Here is a 25,366-nt window from a genome sequence, read left to right as displayed (position 1 = left end):
GAACCATGAATGAAAAGCCCGGCTGCATGATGCGTACCTTCTGTGTCGTGAGATTAGCGCACCACTGTGTTGCGGACACCAACTAGGATCATTTTGAGGAGAGCTCTTGACAGCAAACGGTGTATGGTGAGCTTCTCAATCAAATTGCAATAGCCGGTGCCCGGATTTGAGTAGAAGGCGGTATCTCCTCAGAGTGGCGAGGTGGCGAAGGATGAGGGATCCGCGACAGACTAGGCTAATATAAAACATCCGAGTACAGAAATCCTATCACTTAAAATAAGATATCTATATAATACAATTCTGACAATAACTTGCATATCCTGACAAGATGATGAAGTAGTACTTCGACGTGCACAATGCTCTGCGACTGTCGTCTTGGATGGGTATTTGTTGACTCCTATTTTTACCCGGTCGCAGGTCTATGATACACCAGAACGTACCAAAAATAGAAACGACAGCAACAGCACTACTAATACCGAATTCAATCCCCCAGACACCGGATGCTCCAACCTACAGAGAACAGACAATGAGTCATCTTCAAATCGCTCATTGGTCCGAATATCAAGGATGTGCTCACGTGGATTACAATCTTATCGAGATCCATCCTGAGAAAAGGAGGTACTTTCGCTCCAGCGATGAAGAACAGTGGGGGAGAATACTGAACCATGACCTTGACAACAACGTTGGACTCGCCCCTATCGTTATGGTCTCCCGACTAGCGCTTGACAATGCGCGAAGAGGCAGTCGAGATGTAAGTGATGGCCGGTCGCCACCGGTGCTTTTGTTTCGTATTGGAGAGATGCTATGCCTTGATGGGCAATCTCGCGTGAGGGCGATCTTGAATCCTAGGACAGGGTCCATGACGAGAAAATTTGATTTGGTCCATCTGGTCCTTGACGGTGAGCCCCCTATTTCCGCTGACGGCACATGGGATTTGATGGATGACAAGCTGCCCTGATCAGAAATGGACGATCGTAAGCGACATGAGATTCTCTACGGTTCCTGCTACCAGATTCGTCCCAACTGCAGTAAGCTCTACACCGAAATCCAACAGACCGAAAACTTCGACGGGCGGCGGAGAAACCTACAGCTGAAGTCTACACTCAAGAAAAGCGAGCTAGAGGGCCTGAGGGCTCTGAAAAATTGTAAAAGGCTGTCTGATGCGTACAATAAAGTCAGGGAGGCTTTGCCGACCATGGCACACGGCTTTCTGTTCAGTCGGTTCAAGGCTTACCATGCCACATTATGCGAGGTTGTGAGTCAACAAAGCCCGTACTGTGCCAACTATGGCAGTTCTGACAGCAGGCCAGTCGATGGAACGGTATTTGGTGAGGTACATCTACGAATTCTGGCAGATTATGGGCAACGATGCGAGGTCAAAGATCGAGGGATTGGAGGAATTCCCGCTAAACCAAATACCCTCAGAAGCAATTGATCGGCTTCAAGGATTAATGCCAGCGACATCAAGCAAAGATCAATCAGAAGTTGACGAAGCCTTTTCAGTGCCTGAAATGTTTGGAGAGCTCAGTGAGACGCACCGAGAGGCGTTGAAAGACAGTATCTTAAGCTCACATCACATGATTCCCTCCTTCAAACTCTTCACAGTGCACATGCGAGTTCTAGAAAGGGTATCCGGCTGCCTCAAAGAAATGCTCGGCCTAAATGGGCAGCATGGGGCCCGCCGGCAAGGATGTTCGAGGCCACTCGAGACCATGCTACGAGAAATGTATACTTTGGATCGGAACAGTGACGATGAGTATCACATCCAGACTATGAATGGATGGCGGACCATCCGCGCTCCTTTCGAGGACCGGCGAGAGCTCAGTTGCCGTCAACTCTGGCTCTTTGCGATGAGGCACGCGGTCGGAGTGGGTCAGATGGATCCCGATCTTTTCGCCCGCGTAGCGACACGCCTAGGGTTCTACTCTGACTACATTACGGTAAATGCGGGCGCGTGTGCCGACTCAGCTGAGGATGAGGCTCTCAATCCACCATCTTCGCGGTGGGTGGACCTTGCAACCGTCTCTGTTGAGGAACGGCTAGGACAGAAAGGAGGCCGATGGCTCAAGAAGATCGAAGACGCTCAGAGGTATCTATTTTTTGATATTGCGGAGACCATCGGAACCAAGTCTGACAAAGCTTCACAAGAACGGAAAAGATGCACAACTCTGATGGAGTTGGCAAGCATATACCGTGCTCTCTTCGGGCAGCCACTCTCACCCTCTCCATATGCCGTAATGCCCCACGCAGAAAGTGATACTCAATTGGCCCTACATGCAGCGGCTAGTGAGCCTAGCCGGTCACAAGATCCGCCGCTCGACCGGAGTGTTAATTCCCCTGCGCCACCAATCGGGCAGACAGAGCAGTATGATGATACGGTAACGGATACCCTGCACCTCCTCCCGGGCGTTGGCGAAGAGGAAGAGCATGGTTCGGCCGAAATCGTCACCACGGAATCACCTCTGGTTAATAGGGCGCTTGGCTTGAGTGGGCTCCGGCTTCTCGATGTACTGCCCGCAGCTTCGATGATAGGCAACTGGCTCTCGCCAAGTACACTTGAACCAATACGCATCCCGATTCCGCGAGGAAGTCCTAACCAACAGATGCAAATGGCAATCCGAGATGTGGCGGACCTCGACGGGGACATCGGGGACACGGAATCGATACAGAGCGATAATGGTCTCCAACTGGAGAATTTAAATACCACTTCGCCGTCGACCTTTGATGGCCAGATTGACGGACAGCCAGGGAATCTACTTCAATTAACTATGGGAGCCGAGGAGCCGTCTACCGAAGCGTTGGGAGATACTGGCCGCGCAGCTCACACCTCCACAAGGGGGGATCCCGGTGAGGTACACCGATCGGAACTGCAACACGACAGACCCCGAACGGCCCAGATCCAGGACGGAGAGAGCCAGGCCACAGTTCCCAATGCCTCGGTTGGCCTAAATTCTCATGATACCATTCCGCATGAAGAAGATAGGGCATGGTACGGGGGAATCGTGAATGGTGATAGCCTACAGAGTTTACAGGTCGATACCGAACAATATGAGTCTGGCAACGCATTATTTGAGGCCGAGAGTATGTCGACGGAAGAGGGGCAGTCTGAACACGATCCCGAGATGGACATGGGGATTCCCACGGCGGGTCTTGAAAGGCAGGGGTCAGAGGCAACAAACGCTCCGCAAGTGATGGTAGAGAATGAGAGACCCGTCTTCTCTGAGACTCAGGATAAGATACCAATCATCGACGTGGGGATTGCACCGCCCGATGATCCCCCTGTGGCTCTTGGTAGTCAAGATCAAGGCAACGAATCGTCTTTGAACACCCAGTCAAGCCCTAGCCACGGGGAGCCATTACGCGAAAAGGAGATCGAAGTGACCGTTGATGCGGGGGTGCAGCAGAGACCACCACCCCCGGGCTAGGCCGGACCGCGGGTCTCCCTGCAGCTACCAGTGCGCCTAACTGGCAGGCACCTGATATGATGGATGTAGATGAGCCGCCAGAAGATCAAGCCTCGTTCAAGGACCGATCAGCCAGCTTCTCAACCACTCCTTCATCAAATAATGCGTCGCATACCTTTTCATCGACCCCAGGCGCTGCAGTACGCTCCCGGAAGCGCTCCACTAAGAGAAAAAACATATCCCGCAAACGCTCTAGTTCAGGTGGCTCTAGCTACATGCCTAAACGACGTTGTATGGAAATCGTCGTCGGACAGCGACGACTGAGTAGGGTATTGCTAGAACGTGCAAGGACAAGACTACGAAAGAAGAGAGCCTTCGTTCTCGACTTCTCCTCAGCTTCTGGTCGACCATTTGTACGATCTGATAAAATCGTTCATGGGCCGCGCTTACTCGCTGCTACGGAGGAGCTATTAGCTTCTGCCCGAGAGCTACACACGCAAACGGCAGCGGCAGTCGATGGTAATGCACCCGGGCCCCACCAGGCTTTCGACAGCCATCAGGCGAAGGCCGGTGGAAAAATCCCCGCCCATCAGCAACAAACCTATCCTAGTGCCGTACCAATATCGTCGTCAAATATTACATGTGGAGCGACTGGCATTAACGAGCCATCGGGCAAGCGACCGAGAGAACAAGGCAGTAGCGCCTCTAGTGATGGCGATAGCCCAGCGGAAGAGAGAAACAAATTGGATGCAGAGAATCCGGCTCTGGTGGATACTCCAAACAAGCGTCTTTGCTATGGGCTGAGTGATCCGCAAGGCATCACAGTAATTGACGCCGCCGGGCCCCACCAGGCTTCCGACAGCCATCAGGCGAAGACCGGTGGAAAAATCCCCGCCCATCAGCAACAATCCTATCCTAGTGCCGTACCTATATCGTCAAATATTACATGTGGAGCGACTGGCATTAGCGAGCCATCGGGCAAGCGACCGAGAGAACAAGGCAGTAGCGCCTCTAGTGATGGCGATAGCCCAGCGGAAGAGAGAAACAAGTTGGTTGCAGAGAATCCGGCTCTGGTGGATACTCCAAACAAACGTCTTTGCTATGGGCTGAGTGATCCGCAAGGCATTGCAGTAATTGACGCCGCCCGGAGACCTCTCGTGGAAGATATCACCATCAATCATTTGAGTAATAATGCGTCATCTAGGAGACGACGAAGTGAAGACGGCAGCGGTACTCCCAGCGACAGCGACACTCCAATGAAAGAAAGCAGCGAATTGATTGAAGAGCATCTCCATTCAATGGAAACTTCTAACATACGGCTCTGCCTCGGACTCAGTAATCCGCAAGACATCGCATCAATTTACGCTCGCCGACCTGTGGCCTTAAATCACGCGGCGACAATTGCCACTTTGAACCGGTCTCAACCCGGACAGTCTCAGGCCGAGGAAGCTGCCCAGAATCGATCAAACTGCGTTCCTCTACTCATCAACTCCAACGAAGAAGCGGCTTATTCCACCCCTCTATCTCTAGATCCGGGATTGCAGGCTCCTGATACTCAGGGTGATACTCAGGGCGATACTCAGGGCGATACTCTCATGGTTGATGCAAAAATAACGGGAAAGTCTCGCCGAAAGAAGCCACAAAAAGTCCATAGTCATGAGCATCATCTGACCGACAGCCTCGCCTTTATTGTAGTGCTGCTGGGCCCTGAAGTAAAGTTCGTTCGTTGTCGAGCAAAAAAAACAATCAAAGACTTTTTTGAGCGACACATTAGAGATAGTGGCGGCACCGGCAATTTCTTTGATCGAAATCTACGGATAGTTGTGTTAGATCCTAGCCAGCCCGGAGCAACGGGCATGAAACGGTTTTTCAAGACGGAAGACATTCTGGTTTACCAAATGACTGACCACAACGAGTCCAATACGGTGACTCTGGTGAAAAAAATCAATCTTGCAGTATCTTTGAAGAAAAAAGGAATAATAACTTCCGCCTCGCGAAGAACTTTATCTCGATTCAGGGCTCCCCGGCGCAAAAGTTAGACTATATTATAACGCTGAAGCTGGGGCACCCAAGATTTGCAAATGCTGGTTTGTTTCCGGGAAAGACGGCAATGGCTCGCCCGTGAGGAATGGAAGGCCAGCTTTTCATTCCATTCCAAACATTCACATTCACAGCGACTATTGAGTTTTTTCTCGGCTTAGGGTGCGAACACTATCAAGCCTCATCACACTTCTGTCCTGATCTAAGGTCGGTATGAAACTATACCTTCTTTGATAGTGATCAATATTTGTTTTTCTTGACATTGTCAATAGAGAAGACAGGGCTCTAGTGACTATAAGAGGGCATGAATCAAACAGTTCCTTACAGTATGATGCGAGCCACCATCTCATCATTGTCACAGAGAAAGGTTTCGTACATTACGGGAAAGGCAACAGCGGGTTAACTAGGGGATTGTTTATCATAATATATTTCAATCAAGAACACAAATAATTATGACCCTTCCAATCAGAAGACCCCAATCTGGCTCCAAGGTATCTTGAACCCTTCCCCATTGAAAAATACACTCTTGTCCCTCGAGATCAGGTTCCTTCACTTCCATCAGGTCTCTTCATCGTTTATCGCACTGACACTAATGGCTGGAAGCTTCCCGCTTGGGTCCTGTTCCATGTCGAACTTAACTCTCTGATTACTGTATAATGGGCCACTCTAAAGCAATAGCAATTGTGTTTCAGTACATTAGCAAACAATTGTATCCTTGCTCGATTATGCAGTACATACCTTCATGCCAGAAACGTGGAAAAAAAGCCCTGTCCTTCATTGATCTGTCCATCGTTGCTCTCTTGGAAATCGATACCCCTTTGTTTTAACTCCCATGATAGGTTTCTCTGGGGTGATAGGTTTCTCCGGGGTTATAAATCCATATTTTTTTCAGTACTGAACCATTTGACTCTGCCGTGCACCATCACTGCGGACTCGAACGTTATTCTGGGAAGTAGGCCGATGGAAAGAAAGCAACTCTGTAATTTCAAAGCGTAATGTTAGTGTTACGGAGAAATTAGATCAATGCAGGTGAACCTACGCAGCACAGTAACTACTTCGTCGGTGTTACATAATTGATTTCCCGCGTAACGTAATTACGGCCGAGCAGGTCACACGGTTGGCCGGGTCACCCTAAAACCCCATACTAAACGCGATTATTCAGGCCATGATATATCAACAACCGTAGGTTATTTTTGCTTAGATGTTCGAATATAGGCTTTCCTTACATTTTACAATAATACAACTTAAATTTAGGTGATTTAGGTAATTTAGATGATCACTTTGATGCCTTACCATAAAAGTACGCCGTAATTTTGACGAGAGGAACGTAAGTATATGTCTCTTTTGATACTTCTGGTAATCCTCCGGCACTATGCTAGTAGATTCTAAATTCTATCTATATCATATAGTTTTGATTTCCTATCACAAATAAATATGATTGTTGAGATATAAAGTGGTAAATTACTATAGGTTTTGGGGTGACCCGCCCAACCGTGTGACCCGCTCGGCCGTGGATTGTACGTTAACTAACGTAATTCCCAGCCGTCCCGAACACCCCCAAACACCATAGTATTCAAAGCATCCCTCGCAGTTCGGTCAAACCTGGTGCTCACAACCATCTATCCGTCAACCTAATCGGAATTTCTTGCATACCATAAATACATTTAAATCTGACAGCAGTCTGGCACTACCTTGCCACGTTGAGAAAACCCAATTGGTGCAAACGGAAGAGAGGCTCAATGCCTAAGCTAACATTACCAGACCGAGCGAGAATGTTCCGAGCTCTGCAGCATACTTATACGCCACACACGGCGATTTAAACTGAAACCGGCAAGGCGGTATGTGGAGGCTCAAAGGCCAAGAATACCTTTGCATCGCATTATGAATCGCACGAGCTGGCTCACTCCCTTTTTGAGATGTACTGTGTCAAGATAGGTTAAAGGTTTATCGCACTTATGACCCCGTGGTTTTCTTTGAACTGAGATCAACTCTATAAATAACAGTTGCGTATTTTTGCCTGTATCAGCTAGTGATTCCAGGCACTGCGTAAAGGTCTACTTCAGAATATGATACGTTCAAAAATAGCACTTTTAGCGAACTGCCTCTTCTCGCTAAGTATATGAAGCATAATCTGCTTCCTCAGTTTTGGATGCGCAGTAATTGCCCCTGTAGCATACTGAGCCTACAGCTAACTATGCTCTTCCAGGCTGCAAGGTATAAAATTGAACTGCGTGCTAGATAACTCCTCATCTATTTTTGGGTCTGTTCAGTTTCACTTTTGACACCTTTCAAGCACAGCCCAGTCACACAGGCCCTCTGCAACACCCGGGTGAGTCTTACACTTTACTGGATTGCATGAAAAATCTAATATTCACATACCTGGCTCGGCGATCTCCACTGCCTGATGAATTAATGAGCATCTATATGGAGCAGAATTCAGGGCCTGCCATAACCCTACATGAGATTCTTTGAAATGCCAGTGTCCGTAACCTAATGATTGACTTGTGGACGGTGCTGGACGATAAGTCAGATGAGAGTAGATGGATTTGAGGGGACTTGAAATTTTTATTTTATCAATTCCCTCATTTCAAGTGAATTCAAGTTTTCTTCTCAATCTTTAGCCTTCTCACGGGATGTAGACAATCACAACGCGTCCGAACTTTCTTTGATATCTATCAAAACATCGAGAAGAGAGGCGAAATGTACTCAATTCAAGACTGTCTTAAAGTAAAACGCTTGAATCGGCTGAATTCCAGACTCCAGACCTGATCTTGAACTAGTTTATCACGATTGACGTTGGCATTTCTCTGAAGATTTATAATAAGGCGAGGAACCCAGAGTTGTGACTTTGGCGCCATTCCAGAACTCCAATCAGTGACCAAAACATTTTCCAACTCGTATCACATGTTCAAGGTAATTTTTGGATTGCTTCGTAATTCTAATGTTGGCTCTTTAGAAATTTGGTCGTGCTACAGCGGCGTTCGTCGACACGACCCATTTCGAAATCAAGAAAGTGGTCCTTCAGACCGTAATCACATGATGTGTAATACCAAATATGATAAAAGGATGTGAATTGCATTGCTCCTACAACCAACGTAATGTTACAAAAGCTACAGAACTGCTAACGCAAATTAGCTGACAACATCTGCTAACCGCTAGGGTTTCATAGTTCTGACGGCACGAAAAGCGTTTTCAGAGCCTCAAGACAGACAAAATGTCACTGCTCGGTTTGCCTTCCGAATTACTACTTGTCGTTGCAGATTTTCTGGAGGCCGAGGGAGACATTAACTCATTGGCTCAAGCCAACCGCTGCGCTTAATCTCTACTAAATCCGTACCTGTATCGACGTAATTCGGTGGGTTCCGGAAGCTCGGCTCTATTATGGGCAGCCCGTCAGGGTCGGGAGGAGACAGCTCGAATATGTATTTCTGAAAGAGCAAATATTGAGGTGATCGATGGCGTTGCCAGAACGCCGTTATCGCGCGCGGCCGGGAATGGGCACGAGGGGGTGGTGAGGCTTTTGCTAGCAACTGGGAGAGTCGATGTCGATTCCAAGGACTTAGAAGACTTAGAAGGTCGCAGTCCGCTGTCTCATGCTGCCGGTAATGGCCACGCGGGGGTTGTATAGCTGTTATTAACAACAGGGAAGGTGGATGTCGACGGAAGGGACGACCTCAATACCACACCGTTTTCTCTCGCTGCCGGAAATGGCCACGAGAGGGTAGTGAGCCTGTTATTAACAACAGGGAGAGTGGATATCGATGCAGAAGATAACTTCAACATCACAACGTTATCAGGAGCTGCGCGCAATGGCCACGAAGGGGTAGTGAGGCTGCTACTAGCGACCGGGAGGGTGGATGTCCACACAAAGAACGCAAAAGGTCGTATTCTGTTGTCTCGCGCTGCCAGCAGGGGCCATGAGGGAGTGGTGAGCCTGTTACTATCGACTGGGAGATCGGATACGTACTGGACTCGAAATGTCGTCGACCGTTGTCTCGCGCTACTCAGAGGGGTCTGGAAGTAGTGGTGAAGCTATTGCTAGCGACCACAGATGCGGATGTCAACTCCAATGACTGTGGTTATAACATACCATTATTATGGGCCGCTTTTCGTGGCTACGAGACGATGGAAAAGCTTTTATTTGTAACCGTAAAAGTATGTGTCGACAGTTATAGGTCACTGGGAAGGGCTATACAGTTTGGTGAAGCCTGATGGTGGACATCCGGCGGGTGGATGTCAACCTAAAACACTCCGTTGTCAGTGGGCGTAACGAAGTCGGATCTTGTAACTCAGCGTAGAGAGGGTCTGCGAGTCTAAACGATAATGATATTCTTGAGCTAGCTACACGATATTACGAGGTCTGGCGGCATATTGAGTCGGGGAAAGGGCTATCGCATCACGGATAGGTAATTTTTGAGCTTCTTAAGAGACGGGGTCGTATTCCTAGCCCGCCGCGTAAGGCAACTGGGTATAGTCGGAGCCGGACAGTTAGTTGGGATGTTAAAGTTAGGAAGAGTTTTTCCATGCTTGTAGCTTATCGATGCTCGAGTATTTCTGTTTTGGCATACAGAATAAACCATGTTCAGTACTAGTAATTATACTTGAAAAGCGTAGGCAAGACGTACAGTCGGACCCCTATGCAGGTCGTCCAAAGTGGTCATGTCCATTATAAACCTTATTTCCTCACAGAAATCGTGAGTTAGAGCCTTAGTCTGCGAGATTGTGGAGCTCCGATATTCGGCTGTGATCTCTCAATAGGCTTTTCAATCTGAATTCAGTACCGGTTAAGAACGTGTCACAGGATGATAGAATAGAGGCGAGGGAATATATGTCCGCTGGATTTGTTCAAACCAGAGTTAATCCATCTAAAAATTCGACTAGTTCAGATCTTCCAGAATGAGGCACCTAAAGTCGGCAATTTCTAGATGTCTATCGCCAATCTGCGGTGCGAACTCGAACGAGCGCAGTATCCACTGATTCAACTGGAACGAGGTGACCGTAGAGGTCCGGAATGCCCCATTACATGCTCAGAGCCGCGCGGAGAATAGCTCCAATGTGGACCAGAGGATAGGATGTAGAACTTCAAAATTGCGTTAAAGCCGTCTTCTCGCTTTTTAATTCTCCTACTGATCGATGCTACTAGCAAATATAGAATTGGGCTGTTGGGCGAGACCATTAAGATATGGCCAACTCCGCAATGCGGCAAATTTCTTTGCCAAGGGTGCCTTTGGCGGCCAGAGAAGCTCACGAAGACGTGCGGCGCAGGTCATGAATGTATTTGCGCAGATTTGGGTGTTCGGTGCCGATGTGCACCACTCTAAAATGCAGGACTCTCGCAAGGCTCCCCCATATCGCCTATCCACTTTGCATTTTTCAACTGCGACCTAGTCGACCAGGCCGTCGACCCCCACCGTGGAGCATTAACCTTCTTCGACGATTAATTCCGTTGACGGGTGGGTAGATACCTCGGGAAAATTCAGTCCGAGGATATTCCACAGGTCGAAGCATGGGCTCGGAAAACGGGGTCCAGCTTCGTAGCGGAGAGAACCGAACCCATCTATATCACCAGAAAGAGCCGCGAACAATGCTAAGGCCAGATCGCCATGATTGATATAACCATCAGACCTTCGACAGCCGCCAAGCTCTTGGATGTGGTCATCGACCACGAGCTACGATGGGAAGAATGATTATTTCGATGCTTTACTATAAATTAGGCCGCAAAGTGAGACATGTAAATCAAGGTATCTCTATCTACACTCCCCGCCATGATCCTACAACTTGCTAGTAGATTCCAAATGCTATTCTTATCATAGTTATATCGTAAATATACATAGCTGTTGGGATAGGAAGGGTGATACATCGCACTTACCGTGGGTTTTGGTCACCCGCTCGACTGTGGATTACGTTTACTAAACAACTAATCAACGTAGTTGGCGAGTTGGTTATGTGCCTTGGAGAAACCATTCCTAGGCCCTGAATTTGCGTGAGCAGCCTTCTTTGGTGGAATCGCGCTATATCAATTTGCAGGAGGATAGACTCAAACAACAGCATCTATGGTTATTTCCATCTAGCTTTCAACATGTCTTTTTTTGGCTTTACCATGATTCTACAAAAATATGGCAATATGCGGTTCTTCTCCAAGTCTGAACCCGCACCGACAAACACATTCCAAGTTCGGCTGAGCGACGCCTTGAAATTCAATCTTTTGCTTAATTGGCTCCTCCATTCTGCCACTTCCTTCTGACGGGAGGGTCTTGGTCTTACTATTTGAATCATGAGTTTTTAAACCTATTCTTATGGCTAAAAGGGAACAAGCCGCTCAAGTACTGTATGGAACTATCAATAGACGACGCAGACTCTCAAACACTCCCGTTGAGCCTCTACGTACCTGTTCAAGATCTCCTAATCTAAATTAGGTTGCGGATGAATCAACGTATCACTTTCTGCTCATCCGCTCGCTATGTTATGAAGAATGGCCTGACGAATCTTTTAGGGTCAGTTCAGAGGCCATATATTAGTTCCTCAATCTCCCCACCTTGATCCACCGCCGAAGTCGGCGCAATCGGCCCATTACACCAAAAGTCAAGCTTCGGCTCTGGTGACTAAACGAAGATCTTCTTTTGATACTCTCGTGACTACCTGAGCTGCAGATCATGCATATAACCGATATTTGGGGGGTGGGCAAACAGACTTCCAGGATCGAGGTTTGTGGTCCTGGACTTGTGACCACGATACATGGAACATTGTTGATTGAGCAGCCCATAGAAATTTCACCGGCCTTGTACTGCGCCCTGGAATCGGTTTTTCGTTGTTGATCATTGTCCGCAAGGTCCCGCGCACGAATTATATACGGGAACCAGACTTGTGACTGGCGTTGTTCTTTTGTCAATTTAAGTCCGCTGTAGATCAAAGGTCCGTGGCTAAATTTAGAAACGATCAGTTCTGGAAGATTATTATTAGATCGGAAAACTTAGGGCTTATGCAGGAGGACCATTTTAGAGAAAAAAACATAGAACAATCTTAATCTTGAAAATTAATTCGCCTTACTGTGCGGTACTTGTTACAGTACGGTTATATGTGACGATGTCTAAGTTAGGCTATCAGCATTGGTTCCGAACATTGTTTGAAGTCAAAGGGTATTCGGCCGTCGTTGGAACCATTAGTGTATGAATGCATCAGTTAGACCTCACCACATCAGGGGTTCGACGTAGACCTTTTCTGGCCCTACCCTCCCGGTGAGATGAAACAAAATGACTGAAGTCTATACCACACTGCCCAAGAGAGTTCACACTAGTCGTTGAGAGCACTGTGTATATATGGCGCAGCCGAAGTCTCGTGGGCCTATTGACAACTTTTGTCTCTTTCTGAGCTCTTATCATCAATACTCGTAAGGAACTCCAGACTCGGAAAGCGACCGGGCAGTGTTGAGCGGGGAAGTGGTAACCATCTTGATCTTCACACCACTCCTCTTGGGAAGCGAGATCTGTCGGGAGACAGGCCGACCACTACTGGGAGAGGGGATCATCAGTTTGCCGACACTTAGACTTGGCGCAGAATTGCTCAATGGCACCGAAGCCTTGAAATAAATCCCAGGAAAGCAGTTGCGATTGCCTAGGGCCTCGTTCAGGCCTTAGAAAGATTCTTCTACTCTCGGGATTATCAAAAATAAAACGCGTAAGCTGGATACAGATCTTCACCAAGTCTTCAATGTCATCGCTATTGTCGCAGATATCATCTGGCGTCGGCTGCGATTTCACATAATTCGTAATGTATCGGATTTCGCCCCGTGATGGAAAGGAAGCTCGGCGTTGCTCTGGAAGTGCTGCAAGGCCAAAAAACCTTGCGAGCATCAACCAAAACTGTTCTTCACTAATGAATCTTGACGTAGGGGAAGTAGATCAGATTTGGTTATACCTCCCTTTGAAATTCCACATTGTCTTGTGCATCGGCACCGTGGGTAGTTTGTGCAAGAAGCTGCCGAATCCGCTCACGTTGCTCTGGATCGACGCTTTGAGGCGGTGACGATAACTTCTCGATGTTATATTTTGGTACCAGGTCGAAGTACATTTTTTCCTACCTTGGGCCTGATGCTTGTTTTCAAGAAGCAACGTCAACCCCGGATCGCTCTCGGGCTCATAGTCTTCTAAACAATCTTCATCGCACTGGTAGAGTTGCGGGCCCAGATCATGGAGAGGGACAATGTCAGACGATGGACCATGCATCCATTTCATCGAAGGTTGTTCCCTTTGGAGCCGGGGCAGCCCGGGAGTTTGTAGCTCTGGTTGAAACAAGAATGATGCCGACCCTACGAGTTCGTTTTCCCATCGATGCCGTAGATGAAGTGGATCGTTCCTTTGGTGGCTGTAAGAGCCGGAGGATGTGGCCTGACGGGAGGTCTCTTGTACATAATTTGATCTATACGACAGCGCATCAGTATCATTCAAATGGGTATCTGGCATTGATAGGTCTACTGATCAAGGCCAGCCGATAGAAAATAGTTACTGTGCATGCTGATCGAAGCGTTTCAGCTTAAGACGATGGTCTTGAACCCTCCAATATCTAAATATCTAAATATGGTGCCAACCATCCAAATATTGCAATTTCTTATTTTCAATTTCAGTGCTACACTCTGCTCGGGGAAGCTCATCATGATCTATGATGACACAATGGTACCACCGCCAGTATTATCGGTTCTTTGTAAGCTGGATGATGGCTACTTCGACGCAGTCTCACGGCCGGAAAATCTAAGCAGCAAATTCCTGATTCCAGATTTGATGACTGTATTAGAGTTTTGGAGGTTACACTGTTGTTATAGGCTGATAGCACTCACTCACTGGGTTTGGACTCTTGTCCTGGAAATTCGTTCCGGAGATAAGAATCCTAAAGAACATTAGTGGCTCATCAGAGGAAACGGATTTCAAAAAGGCACGGCTGGCAAGGGTCTCTAACTGGGCGTCGGATTCGGTGGCGGGGCCCACCCAGACGATGAAAGACACCGGAAAACACGTCACTAAAAGCGTATGGATAGATCAAATGATCAAGTATCTGCAGTTTAGACAAGATTTGGATTATTCTGGCTTTCAGAACGGGTATTTACACAGAATCATGGTGGGCTTATTTGGCCGGCTGAAGGGACTCAGATAAAACGCCCAGTCCTAACGAGTCGACACATCTCCATTCTCCAAAGTTTCTCGATCGCTGAGGATTTCATTCATCTAGGAATCAAATGTGCATCACATGCGTGCGATGCCATTACCAGGAACAGCCTTCTATCAAATCCAGGGCACGTGTTTCCAAGTGCTAACACACTGCCTCAGTGATGTCAACACCAAGATTCCGTTTGCCTCTTATAACGTACGTGCCGTGGCGCTTGGAATTACGGTCTACACCCACGGGACGGAGCTGCTTTCCTCATTGTGAGATATATCACTACTTCAATGGCCTTGTATCTTCTTAATCGATCCCTTAAAAGTATTGCCTTGATCGGAGCAGTGGAATCAGTTAAACTTGTGACGTGGTAATAGGCTGCCCACAACGGGTCAAGTTGGAACATCATCACGTAATCTAGTAGTCAAACAATGTCGTAGTTCCCTTTTGGAGGCAATATTAGTCTTGGACAATGATTAGCAAATTCCTTTATCTTTCCTCGGGCTGAATGGTGAGGAGTGGAACCGCGGAGATGGCAAAAAAAATAAAAATAAAAATAAACCAGAAGAAGTCTTGAGATTCGCAATTTCTTGTTACGCTTTTACGGACGCAAATTGTGTTACCTCATCAGTCAACAGCGAAAAGGCAGGTCCACATTTAACTACAATATTGAGTATGATAGAAGGACAAGAAAAATACAGAAAGACGCCCTCTTCTAAGTCGAACTTGTGATCTTATTCCAAGCCAACAATCTCGGCTTCGCCACTGACGAGGTCTCTACATACATTCCATGCTCTATGTCAACGCCATCATCCTTGACAGCCTTGGAATCTAAAAATGACACAATCTTCGACACCGAACTCTAAGCTGATCTTAGCTGCATTTCACTTTTCGTCTGGACCATAGCAGGTGGGTGAGGTGCACAGCGAACACACCAAATCCAACAGAGATTAAAGTAGCCAAAGTCCATATTCTTAGGCCTGCTTGGGTTTCATCCTTGAATGGTGTGAATGCAGTAATGAGTAGAAAACTACCAAGCGGTCAGCAATTGCACTACTCCAGACTTCTAATACTCAATTGTGCTAGCTCACACAGCAAAACAGATGGCCGGCCATTTTAGAACCGCTAAAAGCTCATCATTATTCATAGAAGGGAAATTAATTTGAGAGTCAGCCGGATAGGCTGTCGGATAAATTCTGGGTTGCATGATCAATCTGATGGGCCACAACCGTTGAGCATTCACGGAATCCGTAATCTCGACTGTCGCCAAGTCCTTATATTCTGCCCATAGTGGACCAAACCAGAGTGCTGGGCTTTTGATATAGCTAATATGGATTCTCCATTTTTATCACACCCTTCTACGAAACATTCATTCTTGATAACTGTGCCAATACATTGAGTCCCGAAATGGTACTACAGCCTCACCTGAACTCCCAGACTGATTACTTCTTTGCGAGAATCCAACACGTAGATTTCTACGAAGATTCTGCAGCTAATGCCCACGCCAGGCACCGTCCCGACCGCTACTGCCTTCCATACCTGAGAACTTTGAGATACAATTTACACCCTTTCCACATGATACGCTATACCCTATATGGCTCGAGGTTTCTACAGGGACAAGAATGAAAGTATGAAATGATATAGTTATGTATTCATACATGTTCAAAAATAACCATAGTCCCTTTCCTTGAATAGCTCCCCATTACACCCAGGCGTTGTGAGGAAGGATTGAGGAAGGATTGAGAACGAACGGCTAGGGCCAATTTGGGCGCTGGAAATCTCCAAGAATCGATAATCCTACGTTATCAAACCCTTGGGCTACTGTGAGAGACCTAAATATGTAACAATGTAACAATGGATCACGTCAAGCCAAACAATAGATCAGCGGATGATATGTCGCATAACAAGATAGAAATCAGTAGAAAGAATCAAAAAATTGCGCACACAAGTTTTTGAAATTTAACTAGCCCGGAGACCAAAAGGAAGGCCGGCAGTGGATCAAGACGCATCGCCAGACAAGTTCTATTCTGATTACACAATGTAGTAAGTACGGTCCTTACAGTATTGTAACTAGCGAGGAGCGAGCCTACCGCCTGACGCCCTACGAAGGCCCGACGCTATCAGGTGGCAATCAAAGTAGCAATCACGGGACAAATCTTACTGTTGCGCCTTGCCTATCAGCTTGACCTGTGGCAAAGGCCCGAAAGAGTGTTGCTCTGGGCACCAATATGGAAGGCAATAATGGGCGGCCTTGTAGCATCCTTGCTGTCAAAGGCATTTCCATTAAAATGTTCAGACTTCTGGAACTGAAACCATTTGTGCTTGATACGTGCCTAGTCCACTTGACATTCTTCCCGTAGTGCGACGACTTCCCCAATTTTTCCATAACATAAAAGCTTCACTTCCCGGTTGGTGGCTGTGTCGCCACTGCAGTACTAGATTTCGTATGTAGAGGAATTGAAGGGTATCTGTCGATTTCAGCCCAGAGGTCTTTCAACAATTTGTATTGTCTGCTTCTTGTGCGAAGTGGAATCGCTCATTCGGCATTGTGGAGATGTACTTGAGCATTACCAAATGTATTCGAAGATATTACATCATTTTCACACCGCCAACATGTCAAATGCTCTGTGTATCTCTAGCTTTTGTAAATATTTTTTTTCTCCCTTCTGAAGCTCTGTCCGACCAAAAGGTAGAGAACATATTAGGATGAGTATCATTGACCACAAATTTTCCACGTCGGAGATCCCACATCTACCCCGTGGCTACTTAGAAAGCTGTCTGCTGGGAAGATCTGTATCCGACCGTATAATGGTGTCCAATGAGGTCTCTGTACTCGCGGGCCATCATGCTTGTTCTGTCGGGGATCGAGGCGTGCTGACTATGGATGGCACTTGCCTGCCTCCTTATGATCAAACATCGCAAGAGGAGGAACAGGCCCCCTAGCGTGACCAGACCAGCGACAACGCTTCCGCTCACGACCTTAAGAGTGGCGGAGCCAGTCTTTTGTGACATTCCAGATCCCGCATCCACCAGGAAGCTCGCTGTTGCTGTTTGAATACTAGTTTCCGGATGCACTGGATTGGTTGGTGTACCATCATGTAGGCTTCCCGTGGTTATCGTATACCTGACAGAAGGATCATCTGCGGTGGTAAGCCTCAAAACTCAGGAATGCATCCACAAGGCTGCGAGGATAGCTTGAAACGAGCTCACCTGTCGGTTGCAAGTCCGATGATATCAGAACACCAGTCCCCTGTGGTACCAGGTTGACAGTAGGATTGATGGTGACACTAGATTGATAAGGGGAAGCGGAAGCCTTTACTTCTGCTACTTGTGACGTTCTGTTCTGGGAGTTGAGTTGTGTGACCGACGAAACTGGTTGGACCTTTCCCAAGGCGGCCGAAGGCAATATGATCGATTTTGCGCCCTGTGATAGCCCTGCCAATGTGGTCGGCTGCTTCCCCTGGTGACTTTCATGTTCCGTTGGCAATGCATACTGAATGCTAGGTATTTCCAACCTCATTAACTGGGAGCTAGTTGATTGTGGACGGATAGTATTCGGCAGTGGCAATAGAGCCGATGCGACCCGTAATCCAGTCCATCGACTACTCGAAGTTGAAGGGGGAATTTCATCTGATGGGCTAGATACATGCAACACTGGAGTAGTTATGGGAGCAGTAGTTGCGGTAGGTGACTTTTTATTTTCCCAGATACTGCTTGTAACTGGCGATAGCTTTGGTGATACAAAACCTTCCAACGATCGTGTCAGACGATCTACATTTGGAGAACGGCCAACGGTGAATGTAGGCGCCAAGGGAATTTCATGATGAAAATTGGATTTAGGTTCTGCATGCCCTGTATTACCTTGATGAATAGCATTAGAAGGAATTTTCACGGTCTTTGACGGTCTTGCAGGGTATGACATGTGCCAGATAGACTAACAAAATTCGTGTAAGCCCAGCCCCCTTGCCACAGGGCTTGCTTTTGTATCGATTTGGAAGCGATCAAATTAGGACACCAGTCAAGATACAGAAACCGCTGAAAACCACTCACACCCAATTCAAATCAAGGGATGTTATTTATCCTTTGGCTGACCACTTCTTCCGACCACGACGCCGCCAATGGAAATGAATGTCAAATAAATGTATTGCTTTCCTGCCATTAGTATTTTGCTGTCAGAATTAATACAATTAACCCTTGGCCCATAAATTGTACTACCATTTCCAATTCAGTATTCCAATAATAAAGCCCTTTCCATTGTCTTCAGTCACCACTATTAATAGCCTCACGCCCCGGTGATGTATCTTGCTCAGCAGACCGTCACGTCTCGTAGACAGATAGACAAACACTATCTTAATAGCAACATCCTACAAAATATTGCCCTCTGACCTGTTTCAAAAGTACTCAATATCTGCATGGAAGGATTGATAGAACTTGCCATTAAGTAACTAGAAACTTATGCCTTTTGCCCGAAATGGGCACGTCGTGTATCCACAGGTCCCGATCCACGTCTATCGTGTCAATATAGGTTTATCTGCACTCAGAGGGTGAATTCGCCGGGTGATGAGTGCTTAAAATCATTATCCTGTGTCCTCCTGGACTTAAAAGACCTCATTTGCCTATTAGACCCAGAGCGAGGGATCGCACAAACTTTGAAACGAGAATCCTTTTATAAAAAGAAGCAACGAAAATAAGTTTAGACTACTTGTTTTGGTCATAGGCAGGCGGAGACAAGCTGCACATAGCAGCTTTGTAACCTTGCGCTAGTGTTGCTCGTATTATGCGTGAATTTGCTCACGATCGCGAATGCTGGGGATATTTGCAGATATATTATCTTGAAAAACGATTATTAGAAAGACGAACAGGCAAGATTTACCTGCGCAAAGTCGAAGGCATCCAGGTACCCCATCAACTGGACCACGGCGGCACATACTACTAGTAAGTGAAAAATTGAATGGGAGCCCAGTAGGTCAAATTGGCCGGGATACCGACTTTCAGGGAATCTGGTCTTCAGAGCCACATATATTAAGGTCGATCTTTGTGTTGTGAATGAAATTGGGAGACTTACTGCATAAAACAAAGTTCCCAATAGAAGAAAGCCTGCTTTTGCCAAAGTATAAGGCAAAGCCTTTCTCATCATCTGCGACATGCCGAACATGGTGAGTCCGTGAGTCAAGGGCGCCACACCAGATAAGCCAGTCGCCATGACTATCAATGCTCGTAAGAGGCGATACTTTGGGCCCTGGAATTTGGGACGTGTTGTCATGAAGATGGTTAACATCCCCAAGTCTCCATTGTATTGACGGAGGAAAGAAGGGACTTAGATCCAATGCCAGTCTAAGAAGCGAAAAGGAAACTGTGCAGAGGAGATCAACTCACCATAGACCAGTAGATATTGCGTGGCAGAGGTTCACACCAGAACAACAGGTATATGCCCAAGGTTAGGTCACCCATGATGAATATCACTATACCCAGCATGTCAAATCGCAGGCAGACATGTTCCAGGTGTTGAGAGTGGTTCATCAGAGTGTGGTACGCCGCCGACAAGGATAGGCACGTAACGGCTGTCCACATGAAGATAGAGAAGGCAATGCCATCGGCACCTGTAACCCCGATGTATCTGCTTCCAAGGTACTGCTGGAGATATCGCTCACCAAGGAGGAAGGAGACAGCCGGGATAAGGTGGGAATAGATGTTGACTGTCTCCTTGTGGATATACAACAAACTCAAGAACGAGCGGAGCGCTGAACCTGAGATGGGTCGATACCAGTTGAGAACTCCCTCATTGGTTTAGAGCCATTTCGGCATCTTTTCGATCGAGAGAAGAGCTGAGTGCTCTGCTTCGCCGGTAGTGATTGAGGTGCCGCTGCAGCTTTTGTTTCTCCTGGGGCGTAACTCTAAGACCGGGGCGGATGCCATTTGGTAACATGCTTGATGATAGTACCATGTGGGGTGGCTAACGTAAGTAGGAATGCACTTTGAAGAATTCGGGATCCCGCTTGCTTTTATCGTGCACTGCTGTACATTTCTTCGGTTGTCACTGCTGAGTGCCGGCGCTACATAGAGTCCCACTTGCAGCAATCCGGCACGACACATGTTCCGAGGGCCATGGGTTCTGCTGCATGTTGAGATGGCTTGGATTATCGGAGCTTTCCTAAATTTTACTATCATAGAACGACGCTTGCCTTTTCGCACGTTTCATATCATCTTTTAGCTAGCCTTTGAAGCAAGTGTTTGCCTCCCGTCCTTAGCAGACTACTATTTTTTGGTATCTAGCCCATTCATCACGTCAGTATTCTCTCGATCGAGGGAATTGTGTTGAGCAAGCTGGGTTACGAAGAAGTTTTAATGTGCCCCCGCCTGAGAACTGAGTATTTACTTGTGGCAGCCTGGCTTGTGATATACCCAGTTTTATACCCTATTGCCTTCGCTTTTGGTGAAGTTCTTCAAGTTGGGTAATGGTAGGACCCGCGTATACTCATCGTTCCAGGGACGTCGTCAACCATGTATACCACCAGGCAAGCTGTGCATTTCGTATGAAAATATACCGATCAGAATATGAGATCCGCTTTGATCTGCTTTCGCCAGAAAGATAGCTATGGACAAAGACTTGAACGACCGGTTCTGCTGGGAAACCACAGATGGGTTTAGGTGGTGGCCCTGCATCAAGCTCAGTCTCAGTAGGAATCAATTTTCATTCCCGGCATGCGTACCCATTGACCGCGATCCACTTGAATGATGGCATATCTTAAGGGGAGCTCTGCGTCATTTTTGGCTGATGGATGAGGCGACCAGGTGTCCAAAATTGAGGTGGAAGACAATGCGTCTCACAGGAAATTGTCGAGGAATGGGCTAGCTCTACGGCGGAAGACTCTTGTTGAATACAACCATGATCTGACTATAGAGTGTTTCTTGTCGCCATCACAATTTGAACTCCGACTTCTGTCAACGGGGTCTTCGCCTTCCAGGTCGCCAATGCTGCGGATTTCTGATATTCATTTGGTAGATTTGTCCGATATTAGTTACAAGAGAGGGAAGACGCCACCAGGCCAAGCTAAATGAATGAGTCATTTCCTTTGAACACGAACGTTAGCTTTATCTATGCATGTGTAACAGAGGAACGATGCCTTGCACAGGTCTGAAGTGAGCACAGTACACATGTGTGTCTTCTTCAGATTCCGACAATGCAAGGTATGCTGGGGCTGGGATTACCTGCCCTTTTGTTACTTTGAGCGGGTATCGACTGAGATAATGCCCACAAATAACCTCGCGAAATTCGAGTCGGAGCCAAATCGTCCGCTGGGTTGCTTTACCTGACCAGGACGTCACTTTCACGCCTTGCTTCAGGACCATCGAGTCAGGGGGCTTTGAGATGCACGGCTTAGTCAAGGGTAGCAGGTGATGGAACATCTTTAAAAACTCTACAGATACCAAATTTCGAGCAGCAATTGGCCACTTGAAGCGTAATGCTTTCTACCATCTCATCAAACTATACCGGAAATCTTTGACTAAGGAATGGTAACCGCTTAAAGCATTCATCATGTGTGAACCACAGTCAAAAGGTCGTCAGGATGAATCTATACTACCTGGGCCTTATGGCCAGCCTAGATTGATGAAGCAACGACACCCTCTGGTACTTGCTTATTGATATCACGTGCATGGAGCTACCCCTGTTGGGAGTCTTGTCGGTGTACTTGTTTCGCTTCGGATCCGCTTCTGATTATTGGCTTACATTGCATTCAAAAACTGACGTTTTCTCGAACCTGGAACGACCCTTAATCTTCTTTTCACTATCATCTGTTTTGATGCGCGCTGGAGCTTTGACGATACCCCAAGTGAGTCCGTAATCTCGGGGCTTCCCGTCTACTTGAAGCCCATTTTTGCCAATACGGCAAGGTGAGAATCCAAATCTGTAATAGCGCTGACAGTTGACAAACTCTGATTATTATTGTCCTCAAAAGACTTTCTAGTTGAATATTCCTCATACAGCCTCATGGATCCAAAAAGCAAGCTCTGCTCTAGTGATCATGAGCAGCAGCCATATCCCAGACCAGTCCACGCAAACTTCAAGACTTTATCTACCGACCAAGTGACTAGCGCCGACAGAGTCAGGAGCATGAATAGAAAGCTGCGCCCTCTGCAGCCTCCGGAGCCTCGCAAGAGCCTCCTTCTCCCGCCTTCAGTCTCTGTATCATACCAACTGCAAAGCGCCGCCATAAAGCCAACTGACTCTTCTCGCGTCAATTGGAACCGTCATTTTACCGTCAAGGGAGAAATTCAGGTGCCGAGAGGGCCATACCTGCTGGATACATTAGTGATGGATGGGATCGCCCGTCGATTGGAAGGACCTGTCGTTTTGTCAAGTGTTCTTGAAGTTTCGGCTACAAACTCTGTCTATGTGAATACTGGCTGTGAAAATGGGACTGAACAAACCGAGCACACTCTCCAGATTCCGCTGGAAAATGGTTCATTCCATTATGATCATGTGTCGTTTAATAGGCCACAAAGCGAGACGGATAGTCGTGTTGGTCCAGTTGATTTCTTTATCTGCTTTCGCGTGCTCTGCTTCTTATTCAATGACTGCAAGGTTAGATGCGAGATTGGCCGGGAGGGGCCGTTCCGACTTGAAAGCAATGGAGGCTGCCCATCATCGACCACCGCTGATGGATTAACTTCTCAGGATCAAGAAAATGCGAGGATATTGCCCACCCACCCAGGCGTCTCTCAGCACGTGGACTCTAGGTTATTGACTGCATTCTCACCTAACAACCTGGCTACCAACGTTGTGGTGCAGAAAGGTGAACCTCATAGGGATCTGTCTCAACATGCTTCCGGGCTCATTGATCCTGCACAGCTGTTGCTGAGAATGCCCACCCGTGATGTGGTGAAGGTTTCGGAGGCGAACGGTGATGAAGAAAACTTTCAACATAGCTCGCAACTACTAAGGCCTCGCCCTGGTGCTCCCGTACGACGAAAAGCGGTAAGGGGAAGGAAGGGGAACGAGCCCTATCCTCGAGTCTGTCACTTATGTCCTTTTCCGTCTTGCAGACAGTCCTTCAGAGATCCGAGCCACCTCGGGAGGTAAGCCCATTCCTCAAGTGATATCACCATCAAGAACTATTTATCTGACTTGTCATATAGACACATGCATACCCACGCCTGAACCTAGGTATGCTGCCTTTGGCGACCTAATGGTCATGCCTCTGACAGGGTCGGCCCACCTCATTCTTGCTGGCCTAGTCTTTTCGCGCAATAATACCTACATATTGAAACGCGGCATCCTCAACGTGGATATTTTGATCGAATTACATTCCAGAAGGAAGCGGCCGAGGAAAATAGCACGACGTTCTTTCGGAGCCATTGCTTTATTTTATGACCCAGAGGTGTATTATTTGTCACATTAAGGCAAGACGCAGCGGTTTTCTTCAAGGAACAGAATAATTACTGAAATTCTCGTCTATTTTACGGCTGTCACAAAGTTGAGATTAGCTGTGCCTACCCCTTAGACAACTTTAACTTGGAATTGCGGAACAGTGGCATATTTCACAAATCAAGCATGTGCCATGGACGAACCAGAAAGACGAAGTCTTTCAGAATCTTTCTCAATATCTACACTGGTAAACTAGCGGAGCATCTTGGAATTATATTTTCACCGATTTCTGGACCACAAGCATCAAATTCTTCTCCCAGCACCTCCTCCGCTAACCGCGAGTATCCTTCTTCGGAAAGAGCAGCTCTGACCGGCCGGGCTAATGTAGGGTTCCAAGGACTTATAAGACCACCTTCATAGAGTCACCTTAAAAAATAAACCCTGTCCAATTGATGATTCCTGATAGAGCGAAGGTATAAAGCTCTGGAGCAGATGAGAGTCGGACGCAAGAGGGTTCTCCTCTAGTCGGCAGACAACCTGACCGAACAGCGCGACTTAGATCGGGACGATCCTGCGAACTTGGAAGAGCAAAGTAGAAGATCAACATCTCCAATTCCCGTGACTGGTCGTCCAACCTGCCACATTGGGCAACCATTCTTTAAGGTGGCGCGCTGGCATATGTACAATATTTGAATATCTAATGTAAGGTCAGTTGGATCTAGAAGCGACCGAGTTCTAGCTGATTCAGTGGGTAATTGCCTAAGCTAACAAACTTTCTCGACCTATCCAAGTATGCGGCCAGTTTCTGCGATATCGGTGCTTAATGACACCCAGGAAGGCGTCTCAACTTGGGGGCAACGAAATAATGTGCGCCCTCAGAATTTTCCCTCCTTTTTTGTCTCTTGCTTCCAAAGGCAGGCTCGGACTTACCGTCGCTTGCTCATATGTGATTCTTTATTCAGAAGGACAGTGCTCTTACCTCTTGGCTACGTAACCGAGGACCAGGAGGAAGTTGACGCCGGCCCCACGCGCAGCTCGTAAAAATGATCCTCGAATTTCCAAAGACACACGTCAGCTGTTATTTTTGGAGCAGCAGGCCAACATAGCTTGACCCACCAGATCCTCAACCATAGCACCATTATTAGCACACTGCAGGGCGTGATATGATCAGTCGCAGTTGGAAAGTATTTTTCGATAAATTATCAACCATTCAACGAAAGTTAAGCAAGACCGGATCACTTACTAAATTCCATTTCCTGTGTCGTTCCATGATGTTTTCTATATTTTTCGCGAGTCGGAATACATCTGCGTTCTGGGTTAGCCATTTAATCTTGCATAAGAGGAAGGACTGAGGGAGGATGTGGAGGAAATGCTGTATGGATATCTGGAAGAAATGCCACGGGGCGTA

General features: G+C 47.2%; 4 protein-coding genes across 4 annotated transcripts; 3 read left to right on the top strand and 1 right to left on the bottom strand.

Annotated features, from left to right (window-relative positions):
* Positions 1–526: 526 nt before the first annotated feature.
* N7473_013232 (uncharacterized protein) lies at positions 527–3,425 on the top strand (the record flags this gene model as incomplete). Its single annotated transcript, XM_057159171.1, has 3 exons — positions 527–899; positions 963–1,255; positions 1,311–3,425. The coding sequence occupies 3 exons, from the start codon at positions 527–529 to the stop codon at positions 3,423–3,425; spliced, it is 2,781 nt and encodes a 926-aa protein (XP_057002221.1).
* Positions 3,426–3,481: 56 nt separating this feature from the next.
* Positions 3,482–5,443, top strand: N7473_013231 (uncharacterized protein; the record flags this gene model as incomplete). The annotated part of the gene is made up of 1 exon (XM_057159170.1): positions 3,482–5,443. One exon carries the CDS (start codon positions 3,482–3,484, stop codon positions 5,441–5,443), a length of 1,962 nt encoding a protein of 653 aa, XP_057002220.1.
* A 7,909-nt stretch (positions 5,444–13,352) lies between these two features.
* Positions 13,353–13,511, bottom strand: N7473_013230 (uncharacterized protein; the record flags this gene model as incomplete). Its single annotated transcript, XM_057159169.1, has 1 exon — positions 13,353–13,511. The coding sequence occupies one exon, from the start codon at positions 13,509–13,511 to the stop codon at positions 13,353–13,355; it is 159 nt and encodes a 52-aa protein (XP_057002219.1).
* A 9,070-nt stretch (positions 13,512–22,581) lies between these two features.
* Positions 22,582–24,022, top strand: N7473_013229 (uncharacterized protein; the record flags this gene model as incomplete). Its single annotated transcript, XM_057159168.1, has 3 exons — positions 22,582–23,568; positions 23,637–23,669; positions 23,730–24,022. The coding sequence occupies 3 exons, from the start codon at positions 22,582–22,584 to the stop codon at positions 23,778–23,780; spliced, it is 1,071 nt and encodes a 356-aa protein (XP_057002218.1). The 3' UTR covers positions 23,781–24,022.
* Positions 24,023–25,366: the final 1,344 nt, after the last annotated feature.

Source organism: Penicillium subrubescens (genome assembly GCF_028828155.1).
Source record: "Penicillium subrubescens strain IBT 31985 chromosome Unknown utg000013l_segment0_segment0, whole genome shotgun sequence".
Taxonomy (NCBI): Eukaryota; Fungi; Ascomycota; class Eurotiomycetes; order Eurotiales; family Aspergillaceae; genus Penicillium; species Penicillium subrubescens.
This window is presented reverse-complemented; position numbering and strand designations above follow the sequence as displayed.